The 15183-nt window shown below is 39.8% G+C and overlaps 1 protein-coding gene and 1 long non-coding RNA gene across 4 annotated transcripts in view; one reads left to right on the forward strand and one right to left on the reverse strand.

The window, feature by feature from the left end:
- The window catches only part of LOC142602389 (uncharacterized), a 171669-nt gene that overhangs the window by 33369 nt on the left and 123117 nt on the right, over positions 1–15183 (forward strand). The gene's annotated exons all lie outside the window — the stretch shown is intronic.
- On the reverse strand, positions 9915–13427 carry CXCR4 (C-X-C motif chemokine receptor 4). The gene is made up of 2 exons (XM_075757226.1): positions 13308–13427; positions 9915–11519 (listed from the first exon to the last, which is right to left on the reverse strand). Exons 1-2 carry the CDS (start codon positions 13344–13346, stop codon positions 10458–10460), a joined length of 1101 nt encoding a protein of 366 aa, XP_075613341.1. The 5' UTR covers positions 13347–13427; the 3' UTR covers positions 9915–10457.

Below are 15183 nucleotides of genomic sequence, written 5' to 3' on the forward strand. Positions count from 1 at the left end.
AAAATGTACACCAATGAAAGAAAATCTTAGTAGTTATACTGGCGTAACTTTCTGTAATATTGACAGTCCCAGAAACAGCTTAAGAGAAGAGACAAGAATTAACTTTCAGACTCTGAAATCCTTAAACTGTGAAAGCCATCCGCTAAAAAGTTACAAAGCCATAAAGTGTAACCTTGTTAATGCAAAGACAAAAGGGATCCGTTTATACATTGTCTTGTGTTCTTTGTATGAGCATTATCCTCATCTCTAAAGAAGTAGAGACTTAGAAGAATATACATGCTGTATTCATGTTTATCTAATTAATTTATAGAGAGATTCCTAACTCAGCAGACAGTTTTTGTATATCTAAGTCAAAGGTCCTAACATATGTCAGCCTTCTTACACAGATGTTCTGCATTTGATATCTAATAAATAATTAAACATTGGATTAAGCAAAGCTCCACAGAATATAGATGTGGCCAATTTAATATTTGGAAATGTACTTATTTTTGACAAAAATAATTTAGATACAATAATGATTGTAATAAGGCAAGGTGAGTTTGTTGACAAGATTCACTTTGGAGGCTATGTCAATTTGTGTTGATTCAGTGCAAAACCACACTGGGATATTGAATATATTAACCATATTCCACTTTGTGCCCACTGACATGTAAATTTGAATTATTAGCTTTTTACTTCAGATGGTTTTATCAATTGCCTATTCTGGATGGAACAAGATCTTTAAAAAATGTTAGAACAGCATAAGCTATCCAATTCCCTGGTCTTCTCAGCTACTCTAAATTAGAAGTGAAGCCACCACGTACTGTGTATGAAGATACCCACAGTTCAAAAACATTAGAAGTGTGACTGAAGCGTGGCTACACCAGCATATGGGGACTAATTTCTCATCCTTTCCCATTTGTAAACAATTAACTATTTCTTTTCCATAAACCCTGACTGTCTATTGTAATGTAATGGAACAAATACACAGCATCTGGAAAGAAACGAATTATAATTAAATTAGACTTTCCAATTAGAGAAAATGGTGGGCTTTTCCCTTGATTTAGAGTTATAATAATCATTTGTAATCTGATTTAAAAGGGGCTTATGGTTTCATTCATAAAACTGGGAGACATTAGGATTGACATGACCTCTTAGGTATCTGAAGAAATTATAGGCCTACAGAGGTAAGAATATATCATTAAGGCCTGAGCTGACAGCATTTTTTATTTCTACTGACCTTTGGTTGGATTAAGTCCAGTCATCAGAAAATAATTCCATTTCAAGCAGCTGAGAATTATTATCAGGTTTTGCTGATTCAGGATTAAGTGTACCTCAGTGGCTGAAGAGCTTGTTAGGATGAGTCCATTCGTTTATGGAGTTTGTGAAAACAGTAAGGAGGAAAACGTTGTAGCTGTTTTATTTCTGGTGTAGAGCTTGAATTACGGGTATATAAAAAGCACCTACAGCTCTATTTTGTTAATGTGGGACAGAGTTCGGTAGTGTTCTAGACTCCACTTACAGCTAGATTTACAAAACAAATTTACATTTCCACAAACGATGTGGACACTTAAATCTAAACATAAATCTTAAAAAGCTTTTGTCGATTTCTGGGAGATCTAAGTACCTAAATATCTACTGCTGATAATGTACAGAACCATTTCAGACTTGATAGTGCCAAATGACAACATACGATCTGCCTAACCGCCAGCAGCAGTCATCATAAACAAAACACTTCTCAGCTTTTTTTAAAGGACAGTGCTTACTCCTATAGGTGCTTTTTTAAACCCACACTTAATGCTATACAAAACATTGAAGAGCAGGAGGAGAAGCCCTCTTGCAAAAACAATGTCCCTTGTCAAGGGACATCGGTGCAAAAGCTCGGGTTTCCTTGCAGTGTCAGTGCACTCTCTCCTGGGAGGGTGCTTAATCGCCATGCTATTGTATTTGGTCTTGTGTGTCCTTTTGAAAATGTTTAACTTTGCATAAATAAATATTCACTGAGTCAGAGAGAGACTAATTCTCTAGCCCAATGATCAGGATGGATAAAGAGACAGGTAATCACAGCTGCTTCTCTGGCTGTATTGATTTCTGAACTCAGTTAATATCACCAAACAATACCATGTTCCAGTTCAGGTAGGTGTACCTTCATTTTCCTTGCAGGGCATGGCCTACAGAGGACATAATGGGCCCCAGTTTTGCCAGCAACAGGAAGAGTACATGAAGAGTAAAGGGTGTGGTACTAAGAACAGAGGATTTTAAAATGGATTACCTTTAGAAACTGAGAGTATTTGAAAGAGATACAAAAATCTTTGTTACTGAAACTGGTGAATGAATGAACAGGATTTCTTTCAAACACTTGGGTAGCGGAGTGGTTCTTAAATATCACAAAGGATCTTGTATCCTTCATCTGTCACAGTTTTTATTACAAAGTCCCCACAAAGTGCTTGATGATGAGGAGGAAAGTTTCTTAACAATCCCTCCATATTAGCTTGTCAGAAGAAGCAAGAATGAGTAAATTGAAGGATTCGTGGCTCTGTTGACTGTTTATTCTCTGGGCTGAATTACAGTTAGACTGTTGGATTGGTGTACACTATACTGAATGTTCATGCAGTTGTCAGGCTCTCCACTGCAGAGTATTAGAAGAGCCATATAGCTCCACACATTCATACTGTACAATCTGAGCATATTTAGTTTGGCTTCAACATAATGGGGCTGACTACCTTTCTTCAGTGGAACTACGTTTGCATTTGAGGCACAGATCTAATGGTTTTTCCTAAGCAGATTTCATACCACGAGGCAATTTCTTCTTTCCTTAGTTGATAGGTTAATTATAAGAAGGAGAAAGTCACAGCATAATACTTAAACTAAATGCTTTGGATTTAGTTCTGGATTTTGGGGGGTTTTGTTTTGGTTTTGGTTTGTTTTGGTTTTGGTTGGTTGGTTGTTTTAGTAGGAAGCCCTGTTAAAATTTAGTGGTTGTTAAAAAGGAGAAAACTTGCTCTCTACTTTTCAAGGATTCTGCTTTTAGAAGCCATACAAACATCCATCACATTCAACAAGTCCTGTGGACTATATATATGAATGTAAATATGGTGAACAATATAGGTTATAATAAAGAACATGATTAATCATGCTATTACAGATCTCTTTAGTTTAAAATACTGCTATTCAAGATCTCTTTCTTGAGCTTTGTTTCAGGGAAAAGTCCTTTGCAGGACCATAGTCATGCAGTCAACAGGTAATCGTATTTTGTTATGGAGAAAGCAGGGCTCCCTTATTTTAGAGGGGCATCTATTTTCTCCATACCTTTTCAACCTCTTACCCTGTACGTGAGAAGTGGTTTATATTTGTTTAACAGTTTGGCTGTTCACTTAAGGAAGTTTTGACAAGATAGCCAAACTGGTCTAACAGCTTGCTGCTCCCAAAAGAGAGGGTCTCACTTTGTTTCTCCTCGCCACAGCTCCCAGGTGTATGATTGCACCCTCATTCCCCGTGCAATTGCTCTGGCTTTTGACTTCTTAGTGAGCAATTCAGTTCACTATGCTGGCTGAAATCTATTAACTTTATTTTTTTGGTTCATTTTCTGTGACTGGTGGGCTTCACAAACACAGGGAATCAAATTAAGACCTCATTGCTGAAAGAAAAAAGTGCAAAAACATTTGTGTTATAACTTTTCTTTCTTTGCTGAGCCATGTGCATGACTGCCTGTTTTTTTTATATCTTGGATGTAGTCAGCCCGCTTTTTGAGCTGACTAACTTAATTAAAATGGTATAAAATAAATTAGAAAAAATCTATCTGTTTAGTCAGTTAAGTCTGTTCAAAAGAAAGTGTGATTGATTCAGTAGATAATGCACAGCAGGAGACAGGTCCACAGGACTAAGAATTGGAGAGTATTGAAGATCTCTAATGAAAGAATTAGAAGAGGAAGGGAGGGAGTGAGGCTGAAGACCTTCTCAGCAGAGGAAGTTAGATTGCTTCAAGTTCCTGTGAAACTCCAATCCTCAAGAGCTGAACTGGCTTGCCAAGGAGTCACATGAGCAGCAGAGGTTGAGGGGTATGCATAGTTAAGAGTAAAGGAGAGAAGAAAGGAAGGGGATTGTGAGGTGTGAGACTATCCTTTTTGGTCCTGCTGATTAGTAGATCAGTTGCCATGTGTCTGCATTATTAGTGCCCAGTTCCATGCAGGATAGCACTGTTAAAGAGTCACAGCAATGGGCTTGGGGAGAAAGAGAGCAAGCAAAGGGAGGTGGGGGGCATGACCTGAAAGGCCATGGAGAGGAAGGTAGTAAATACTGAGGGGTAAGGGAGGGCAGGAACTCATTAAATCTACTTTGCTGTCAAGCTAAATCTAACATGAAACCATGCCCTTGTACAATAATCCCTTCTTCCCTTTTATTCATGTTAGAGGCTCTAGCTTCTCTTCCCAATGCATTCCTGTACTGAGTTCCAACAGTGCACTTAACACTTGTATAAGATATATAATTCTTCCCCCAAAGAGCAGGAGTAATAGATTTCAGGCTTGCAATGAACCTACTATTGACAAGATACATCTATTGCTGTCACATTCAAAAATACAAAAACAAACAAACAAAATACAAAACCAGAATTATTCTCTTACTTTCCACAGATTTTAGAGGTGGAGTTGATCTGTGCAAACTGAGGTCCCAGTTTGGTCTTCCACTGTTGAGCACACCAACATTTCTCTTTGGTGAACTCATGTAGACAGACCTGGCAGAATGAGTATTTTTAAAGATATTTTAAATATTAGATATTTTCCCCAAGGAAAAGAAAGCAAATATTAGCCTAAGAGAGGGCAGTATTGAAAAGGAGTAACGATAAGAAATGTGTCAGGTGGGATGTCCAATAAAGGGCTGAGTAGTTGTGAAAGGAGAGTTAAAGAAAGATGTTGTACTGGAATTATTCAGGATTATTTTGTATTACGTCTGTTGAGGAGTGTCATGCTCACCTTTGGCAAGGTGACACATTAGGAATATTACCAGTGGTAATTGTTGCTGTCTGGTGTTACTGTAGCCTTGTGGAGTGCATCAGTAGTGAGAGCAATTTATGGACAGCCTGTGTTCCTGTAGCTGTGTTGGCATCAGTCATGACACCGACCAGCAGGTCCCCTCAGCCTTTCTTATCCAGACCTCTCTTTGGGAGATCTGCCCGATTATCGAGTGCTAAATAGGAAAGAACCAAGAAAATAATAAACAAATGTGTGCTGTGATTGCACTATAAGAAACTTGATAATAAAACCAACCTTTGAGTTTAAACTTTTCATATGATATAGAAGTAATTTATCTTTTGGCTAAAGAAAAGCAGATGTTGGAAGGGAAATGCACATGAGAAGACACAGAAACTGTTGTGAAGACTTTTTTATTTGAACGGTCTCTCTTTACTTTTTCTTACTTGTCCAGAATATTGTGTGTAGTTGTAACAGAACAGAGCCATTAAAAATTATATAAAGGTATATTTTTAAAGGAAAAGACAAGTAGAATAGAAGCTGTGAGAAAAGAATAGTAAACAAAAGGCAGCATCAACAGCAAAAAACCCCAACCCAAAACAAAACAGAAGCCAAAGAACTCTTCACAATGATGTGACCCCTCAAAAGTTCCTCATAATTTCTACTTAGTTTGACATGTTTGTGTGGTGACACTCTGTTCCTGGTGTGAATTCCTAAAGATAAGGATATTTAAAATGTTGACCTATTTGTTTCAAACTATGCCATTGAAGACAAATTACTGTCAGACTGTTGATAGCTGGGTATGCAAAGCTTGCGTTTCAGTAAGAGAAAACCATTTTGCTGAAAATTTATTTCTCTTATGTTCATCAGAACAATTCCACCTGCTCCATACTGAAAGATTTAATTTCTTGTAGATCTCTGACAGCAGCTGAAATCAGAGGAACTCGTAATCTTTGTTTTGTAATTGCTTTGGGCTATACGGTTGTACACTTTAGGGAGCACAATTCTTTAGGTACCCTGCTCTCTCTGAATTCAGTGGGGGTTTGTCACTGAAGCTGCCTGTCCTTTTAAGAAAATAGTAATGTTAATCAATAGCTACTACATCTGTAATGAATCCTGACTCCTCTGAAGGCAGTAGTAGCTGTGCTGAAGCCTGAATCACTTGTATCAACAATTGAAAATAATGCTTATAATCTACATGGTTACAGATGTAGATATATTTATGTTAATATATATATAAATAAACGCAAAGTATGCTTATAATCAACTGCTATTAAAATATACTTTCAAAACCAGTAACCATATCATTGTTTTATTCTATGTCCTGTTAGAACTAAAATGGTGGGAAGGTAATAACAGAGATGATATTAAACATTGATCATTAAACTTAATCCTGTTAAAGATTAAAGATTTTCAAAGAAAAAAGAGTGACAGAAAATTTGTTGCATAAAGATAAAAGGTTTTAAGAAATCTGTGCCTTCTTTATAAAAAATAATCCCATTGCTCATGTGATTTCAATTGACATGTGATTTATGGCTGTGAAAAAGGGTCTGTATAGCTCTTTCAAAACATAAAGCGAGGGAGTGGCATCCTTTGAGCAAAAACTCTGGTGCCCTATCTGCTTAAGTGTTTCCTAAGTTTCAGCACTATGAGAATATGAGAATACTCCATTGTTAGGGGATTTTGGAGGCATGCCTGGATCAAGGAAGTACTTCCTCGTCATGCTGTTTCCTTTCCCAAACAATATAAAAAATGGCCTTTTCAACCAAACATCTAGAGGTGGTCACTTTGTACATTGTCCAACTAGAGCTCAACATCACAAGATAAACCATTCATTTGTATGAATGGCTCCATGTTATTACTGCTACTTCCTTTTTATTTTCGTGGTGATTTTGTTTTGATTTATGTATATGCATAGAAGTTGAGCCCCTTGTATAATGATTGTGTCATAAGACTAGCCAAGAAGACGCGAGAAACTCCACCTTACTCATTGCCCTCTGTAGCCTGCATATATTAGCTCTGACACCCTCACTACCGCCACTTGTCTTTTCATATGCTCCTCTAACGTGGACTCTGTACAATCTGATTAGACAGAGTAAAAATTTACCATACAAATAATGGATTATAGCGTAATTTTATCCCACTGCTTTAAGTATTCTAACTTTACTTCCAAACAGCATTTCAGAGGAAGCAAAAGTGAGTCCATGTACATGTTCTGCTCTTGGTTTAGCCTTGCATGATCCAAAGGATTTCTAACTAATCTTAAGCATTCAAAATGCGTGCATTATAGTATTAGGTGAATATCCGTGTTTTAGTCCAGCATTGCTGTTAGCACATTATAACAACCATGGCAAAATACTTCGTGCCTGAATTCTGTGGAATGTCTTTGTAAATTCATTATAATGTATTTAATCTCTTTGCAAATACACTATAAATCTTTTAAATTGCCATGTAACAGTTTTAACTGGTTTGTAACCAATACTCGCCCGTACCCACATTTGTTTTCTGTTCTGTATCCTGAGTTGCATATTTAAAATTACTTGGGCATGGCTATTATTTTATGACATCAAGAAAACGCTGAGACTATGCATTGTGTATATCTTGAAGAATGTTGTTATGATTATTCTGTATACTAGAGAGGAATACTTTGGAAAAAAAGACTTGGAAAGTCCCTTTGAAAACTTTGGAACGTTCTTGATGTATGTGGACTTGTCCAATGTATAAATTACAAAATTAGGTCTATTCACTTTTGTCACTGAATTTAAACTTTGAGAAATGCATTTACTGGGACTACTTTTGTTCACAAAGATGTAAAAAAGTCACAGCCTCAACAAAAATCAGCTTAAACATTATTTTCTTTTGAAAAGGAATAAATTCATATTTTTTACCAACATGGTACATTTGAAATAGCTCAGTGGCTTTCAGAGAGATTTGCCTGATTTGCTCTGACTTACTCAGAGGTAAAAAGACAGAACTGGATTCATAATTTCTTACTGTTTCCTCATGACAACTTCATTCAATTCGTAAATATTTGCTCTGTAAACAGTATAAGTACATGTTATATTCATATTTTTAGATATATAAAGTTATTTAAAAATAAATACATGAAGCTTTTGACTCATTTTGCTTGCTGAGGCAAAACCTCAATGATCTTGCAACTCCTTTTAAAGATGTTCTTTTGTCCAGTTTCACTCATTGTACTGAAAACAATGGCAGTTTTATAAAACTAATGTAGGTCTCATCCCTCTGGGGCATGGGCTGTTTTAATTTTGCTAAATTATTTTCTACACAAATGCTTTCTGTTGTTTGTTTAATGTCCTTTTAGTGGTCTTTGGCAGTCACATGGACTGCTGAGTTTATTCTGCCTTGCACCCTCTTTACTGCTAATTCTGAGGTAACGGTTGACTGAAGTATAATGGGAATAACCTAAGTTAATGTTAGAGGGCTCTAGACATTTCCTCAACAAATAAGCAGCAGTGTGTTGACAGCCAATAAGTATTTTATAAGTGCAATTAAATCACAGTGATTGATTGGGCTGGGGTGGAAATCAGAATCATTTAGAACAACAAATTCTTCATGGGGAAGTCCTCACTAAATTAAGAAAACACACAAAGAAACAACAAAAATAAACCATTTAAGAAGTTCTGCTCCTATACCACGTTTTCCTCATTTCTCAACTCTGTTAACAAGGAACACCTTGATGGAAGTGAAACATTTTGTTTCTTGAGAATGCATCTTTTCTCTTGTTAATTTATGTTATGTTGAGTGAAGATATACATTAGAGTTAACTGATCTAAAAGAGAGACCTGCTTCCTCTTCCTTTTATTTCACTTTTCTCTCCCTGTGCCTGGCTCCAGGTTACAGGGTCTTGCACTTTCATGGTGCTTGTTGGATTTCTCATTGAGCTCATTCAATTCACTAAATTGCTGGAAATTTTTTTTCCCCCTGCCAGGTTAAGTTTTGTGCTGGTTCAGCAAACTGAATCAGCTCAACATAGAATCAGATGACTACTACTGTCATTGCAAAGGAAAAAGTGTGCAGGATGCAGCCAAGGTTGCAGCCTCCTGACTGGAGAGGAGGGAAGCTAAAAACAGAAATGTCTTGTATTTATGAAAATACGTAAAATAAAACATGCAATTTAATATATAGTTTAGCATAGTGGTACATGCTTCACAAAATCACTAGGATGCTGTGCTTGTGAAAAAACATTCTTTCTGGGTAATATCATTGCAATATCCATGTTTCTTATTTCACTTCTGTGTGCCTAGTAGGTATTGTTGTTGGTTTTGGGGGGTTTTTTGGTTGGTGGGTTGGGTTTTTTTACTTCCAAACTGTTAATTATTTATAGATCAGTAACAGAATGTTAAGATTATATTATTATATTAAGAAAATTTGTATGTAGACAGAATAGGGAAAGCTCCATAGAGAAGAAACACTTGCCTTCCACAGGAGATACACCAATAACTTTATTTCTAGTCCAAATGCAATGTCAAATAGCAAAATGCCTTTGATCAAACTACTTTTGATTGCTATTAACATGTGAAACTAAACTTAGAAGAACAGCAAAAGGCAGAAGAAATGTAGGATTGACTTTATATGCATGGCATAAAGGTTAGTCACATGTAGTTATCTTAGTTTGACTCCTAAGAGGCTGTAAACTTAAGTGATTGCTTCAATCGATTGGTTTTCATTCGTAGATATTTTGCCCTCAAAAAGTTATTTGTTTAAAGTGATACTTTAAGTCATTCCAAAGATCTTAACTGGAGTAAATGTATTCTGGTGAAAAAAAACCAAATGACTTAGAACTCACAGGTGTCAACTGAATAATCAGTATGTACTGCAGCTCATGTTCCTACTTTTCATACAAGAACCAGGCAATTTTCAAAGAAATCATTGTGTATTGAGAATTGGAAATAAAAGCATTGAGAAAAACATTTAACCAGAAATAAAAATACCACTCAAAGTAACTTTTTGTCATATACTTTTATTTACCTTGAACAGAAAATTTTGCAAACCATCAATTACTGAGAATAGGGAAAAAAACCCTAGGATGTAACAGAGGAGGCTTTGGTTATAAGTGCCATTTCTACAGCAGAGTTAAGCTATTGTAAACCAAACATCTTGTAGTAAGGTAAAAATCTCCAGTCAAAATTTTTAAGAATTTAACAGCAACACTGAAAACATTTACATATAAACAACAGAGAAATATTTTCTAAACTTTTAACAGTCACTTGCTACAATCCAGAAGTGTTTAGTTCACGTATCTATACATACAGACAAGCACTAAAACTTTTGTGAACTAACCACTTGTCCACAGGACCTGCCTAGACAGTTTGCCATCAATACGAAAGTTTTTTTATATAAATAAGTCAATTAAACTTCACAGAGACTAAAAGAAACAATATAAAATTCCAACTGTAAATAAATCTGTACAAAATGGTCAGTCTTGTTTTTCTGAAATCTTGCGCAACTTTAAAATGTCTGCTTATAAAATGATGGCAAGGAGCAGCGTTAGCTGGAATGGAAACTTGAAGACTCGGACTCTGTAGAAACAGAAGAATGTCCCCCACGTTTGCTTTTTGAAAGGATCTTCAGGCTTGATCCTCTGCTAACTGATGTCAAGGCATTTTGTGCTGATGTTTTGAATTTGGCACCCAGGAAGGCATACAGAATTGGATTCAGACAACAGTGGAAGAATGCCAGGGCTTCGGTAATGGAGATCCATTTATGCACTATTGTCTCCAAGCTGCAACGATGCCTGATGACTCCTAGCAAGATGAATGTGTCGATGCTGATACCGATATAATATGGCAGCCAGCAGGCAAAGAAGGCGAGGATGAGGATAACCGTTGTCTTCAAGGCTTTGCGCTTCTGATGGCCTTTTGAATGTGACAGCTTAGATATTATAATACAGTAGCAAGTCAGGATTATTAGACCAGGCAAGACAAGTCCTACCAAGATATGCTGAAATCTGAAAGAAATCAGCCAGTTTTCATGAGGGTACATGCGATCACACAGATACTTTCCTTCTACTTCACTAGTACTGGCAAAAATTATATCAGGCACTGTCAGAAGCACAGCTGGGAGCCACACGCCTATATACACCACCTTCTCAGCCAACAGCTTTCGTGGTCGCTGGCTGTTGGTAGCATGAACTATTGCCAGGTAACGATCTAGACTTATAAAGGCCAAAATCAAGACACTGCTATACAGGTTGACTGTGTAAATGACATGAACTGCCTTACACAGAATGTTCCCAAAGTACCAGCTTATGGCCGCATCCACTGACCAGAATGGCAAGGTGATGACGAAAAGGAGGTCAGCCACAGAGAGGTGCAGCCTGTATTTATCAGTCATGCTTCTTTGTTTCTTCTGGTAGCCCATAACAACAATAACCAATCCGTTGCCGATTATTCCTGTTAGGAAGATGATGGAGTAGATTGTTGGCAAGAAGATCCGGTTGAAATCGGCATTCTCATGCTGAAAGCATGGCTCTCCGTAGTCTCCATAGTCACCTGAACCACTCTCATCCGTGCCATTATCAGAAAATTCAATGATTAACCCAGAGGACAGCTAGGGAAAAAAAAAATAATTAGATGTTAGTCCCTCTGCAAAAGCTGAATCTACATGGCAGTACGTTAAGAGTAGCCTGAACAGTGTCCATCATCATGAACAGGCAAACTTTTTGGAGACCAGACCAAAACCCACAATTTTAAAATACATATATATATATAAAAAAATATACAGCAAATAAGAACAAGTTAAAGAACTTCCTTTCTCTTTCTCTAAGGACTGAGATCTTGTAACTAAGGACAGGGGATGAAAGGGAAAAGATAATGGCTACTCCCAGAAGTATCATTGGTTCTAGACACTTCAGTGCTCTAATCAGATGCATACTACAAATGGAAGAGCCCAGCACGAGGTTAGTCTGCACAGAATATTACCCAGGACTTTCAACTCTTGGAACAGAAAGCTATAAAAAAAATTACTTAGACAGAAATGCTTCTGCTCCAAAGTCCCTTCTCATTAAGGGGATGGGGTCAAGGAGAAATAGAGAAGGTACCATTGGCTGATGTAATGAAGGATAAATAATACCAATAATTCCCTGCTGAGAAGCAACTGACAGCTGCACATATAAGAAAAAAACCCCCACCAAACCCAAAGCCCATAAAGAAGAGAAAGGAAGAGGGTCAGGTCACCTCTTAAGCAGGGGAACTCAAACCCCGTGGCAGGTCATTACGACCAGCCACGTTCCCCTCCCTTTCTTCCCCACCCTTCGCGGCTGTGGGGGTGAAGCTGGCAGTGCTGGGCTGGAGCCAGACGGCTGTACTAAGTACAGCAGTGGAAAAAGGAAGCGAAATTCTGGTGAGGGTATGAAAGCGCACCAGGAAACCACCAACGGTTTTGGCCACGGCGCTGAAAAGCTATGCAGGCGGGCGAGTGCCACCTGGTTATGTACAATTCCTCAGGTTTTGAGATTTTAGTTTTCCTGCCCTGTATACCATTTAGCCCTGACCTCCGGGCGGGATGCGCCCCGAGCATCCCGCGGCACTTCACACACGGATGCACCAGCTCCACGCGGGCATTAAGTGCGGATTAAAGTTAGAACTTGCCAGAGACGTCCGTTTTGGACCTAACTGCTCTCAAAACCCCGTGATAGAAGAGCGGCCTCCGGAAGATCGGGACGCCGCCGCGTTTCGGCCGGAGGGGACGGCCGGACGCTGCCGCCGCTCCCGGCCCCACCGTGCGCGGGGGCGGAGGTGGCGCGGCGGTCCCCGCGCTCCGGCAGACCGGCAGCCCGAGGTTAGGGCAAGCACCGTGACAGAGTGATGCCATTCCCTGGAGTCAGATCACTCCCAACTTCCTCGCTTGCTTCCCCCCCTCATCATTCCTGTGGCTGTAACTGTTCTACCGGTGTTTTTCAGCCCACAAAAGGCGCCACATGTCACTGCAACTGACGGCCAAGCAAGCAAAGCCCGAGGAAAGAAGCGGGAGTCCAGCAGTGGCTGCAGCTGTAGCAGGGTCCAAAGCGCTGTAGCCAGACGCAGCAGCGGCAAGAGGTCAGGACCGAGCCCGGCCCGTTTGCACCCCGCGGACCCTCGCAGTTACGCGGGCTGGGAAGCAGGAGGCGGCGCGGCGCCCGGCTCCGCGCCCCCCGCTTTGCCCCCGGCCCCGCTCCTCGCACGGCTCGGGGCGACCCCCGCCCGCCGACGCCCCCAGTCTCCGCCGAGGGCACCTTTGCAAACACCACGCACATGGGCGAGAGCGGCGGGGACCGAGGGCTGTCGCCCCGCTGCCGAGGAGCAGCGGCGTCGAGCAGCCAGCGCCGCCCCGCCGGCAGGCTCAACCCCCGGCACTTACATCCAGGCTGTCGAGGCTGTTGTCCATGCTCTGAGCCATCTAACGGTTCTGGGCTCTCGAGTTGTTGCCGCCGCGCCTCTCCGAGCGCCGTGACTCGCAGCTGTACCAAACACACGCCCCGGCTCTTCTGGCGGGACGCGGCTCTTATAAGTTCCCCTGCTGTTTCCCCCCCCGCCCCGGGGGCAGCCCGCGTCTGGCTCCTCCCCGCGGGTGTCACCGCGCTCCCGGGCTCCGGGCGGCCGCCTCGGGCCGCTCTTTGTCTGCAGCGCCGGGCCATGGGAACTGCATTTGCCCCAAGTGCCCGCGGGGGCGTTGCTCCTCGCAGGGGCATTTGCCACCGTCTGATTGATGTGTTCATACAAGCGGGTTTTTGAATTTCCCCTCAAAAAAATTCTTTGAAGTGTGTTGCCATGGGTACCCCAGGCGAACTCCGGGTGAAGTCACTGGTCCAGGAATTGTGATAGAGGAGGAAGACGAGAGGTCCTGCAATACCGTTCAAAGTATAGTCAGCTCAGTCCTCACAGTTGTCTGTCTTCCCCGCTGAAGAGTATTGGGAGAGGCAGAAAGTAGGGGGATAGTCCTTACTGAGGGATGAGAGGTTCTGCAGACCTTTCAGGGGCTGCAAGGCGAGTGGGCTGCAGGTTACCCACTGAACTCTTCTGGTGTCTGTGGTTTTGGGTGAGAAGCTGCAGGTCTGAGATACTATCATGGTTCATTGTTCCAAAAAGCTTTAGAAAGTTACAAGAAATGTAAGCGTTAAGGAAACAATAGAAATCAGGATGAAAATACAACATTGCCAAAATCATGGTGCTGCCAGCCATGGATTTGCATGCTCAATATCTTGTCATCTAAAAATAGCAAACAGTGAGTTCTTTATTTGGCCACTAATATCAGGAACATGTCTCGTCTTTCTCCTTAAGCTTGGTAAATTAGTTTTTTAAATGTGAAGGGTGAATATCTTTAGTAATGATCTGTTTACAGTAGTTGGATAATTAAAAGAGAAAAACCTGAAATTGTAGATGTAGGATATAAATAGCAATCATAAAACAGGTTTGCAAGGGAAAACAAACACAAGTATAAAGAAAAATAAAACAGAATCATGGATTTTCTTGACAGTTGTCTCTGGTGTCTCAGTACTGTTGATATTCATGCAGGTAAACTAATTTGTAGAAAAGATTTTGATTAGAATAGTGTGTTGCTCCCCCCCCCCCAATTTCACAACTCGCATCATAGTGAGTAACTACATTGGGAATAAATGATTCCATTTTATGGATTTGCTCTTTACAGTTGGAATTTGGAGTGGAAAGAAGAAGAAGGGAGAGGGGCATTCTTTATGTAATAACAATATGCTCAAATTACCCTGGCAGCCACAAGGGATGAATAAAATGAAAGTTTGACAAAGGTTTTATTCTTAAATGCCCCTATTACCAGTTTACATGCTCTGAGTTAGCCACCAGTTTTAGATGCAAAGATTATTTCCAGGTATTTGAGAAGAGTCACTCTCTTACTCTTCTACTAAAAGCTCCAGAACTCCTTCTTATGCATTACAGTGAGTATGAGTTTGGTTATGATTAATAACAGTTATTATCTTTCTTTGTGTTAAAAACATGTAAGGTATGACCTATAATGTGATTATGTATGTACTTTAAATACATAATGTGATAGTAATTGATATTTTGTTAGCAGGTCTGGAATATCGTGTACAAATTGCATTAAAAGTAAACTGTAATTGATTATAACTCAGGAATTAACAGTCTTCAGAAAATTCAATATCTACTTTGAGTTTATATCCAGAAAAAATTGAGATGGATATCACGCTAGAATTCTATAGAAATAAAAAATCTTCTACTGAATCCCCATTTTTAGATACTAATCC

This window comes from Balearica regulorum, chromosome 6 (assembly GCF_011004875.1).
Source record: "Balearica regulorum gibbericeps isolate bBalReg1 chromosome 6, bBalReg1.pri, whole genome shotgun sequence".
Lineage (NCBI taxonomy): Eukaryota > Metazoa > Chordata > Aves > Gruiformes > Gruidae > Balearica > Balearica regulorum.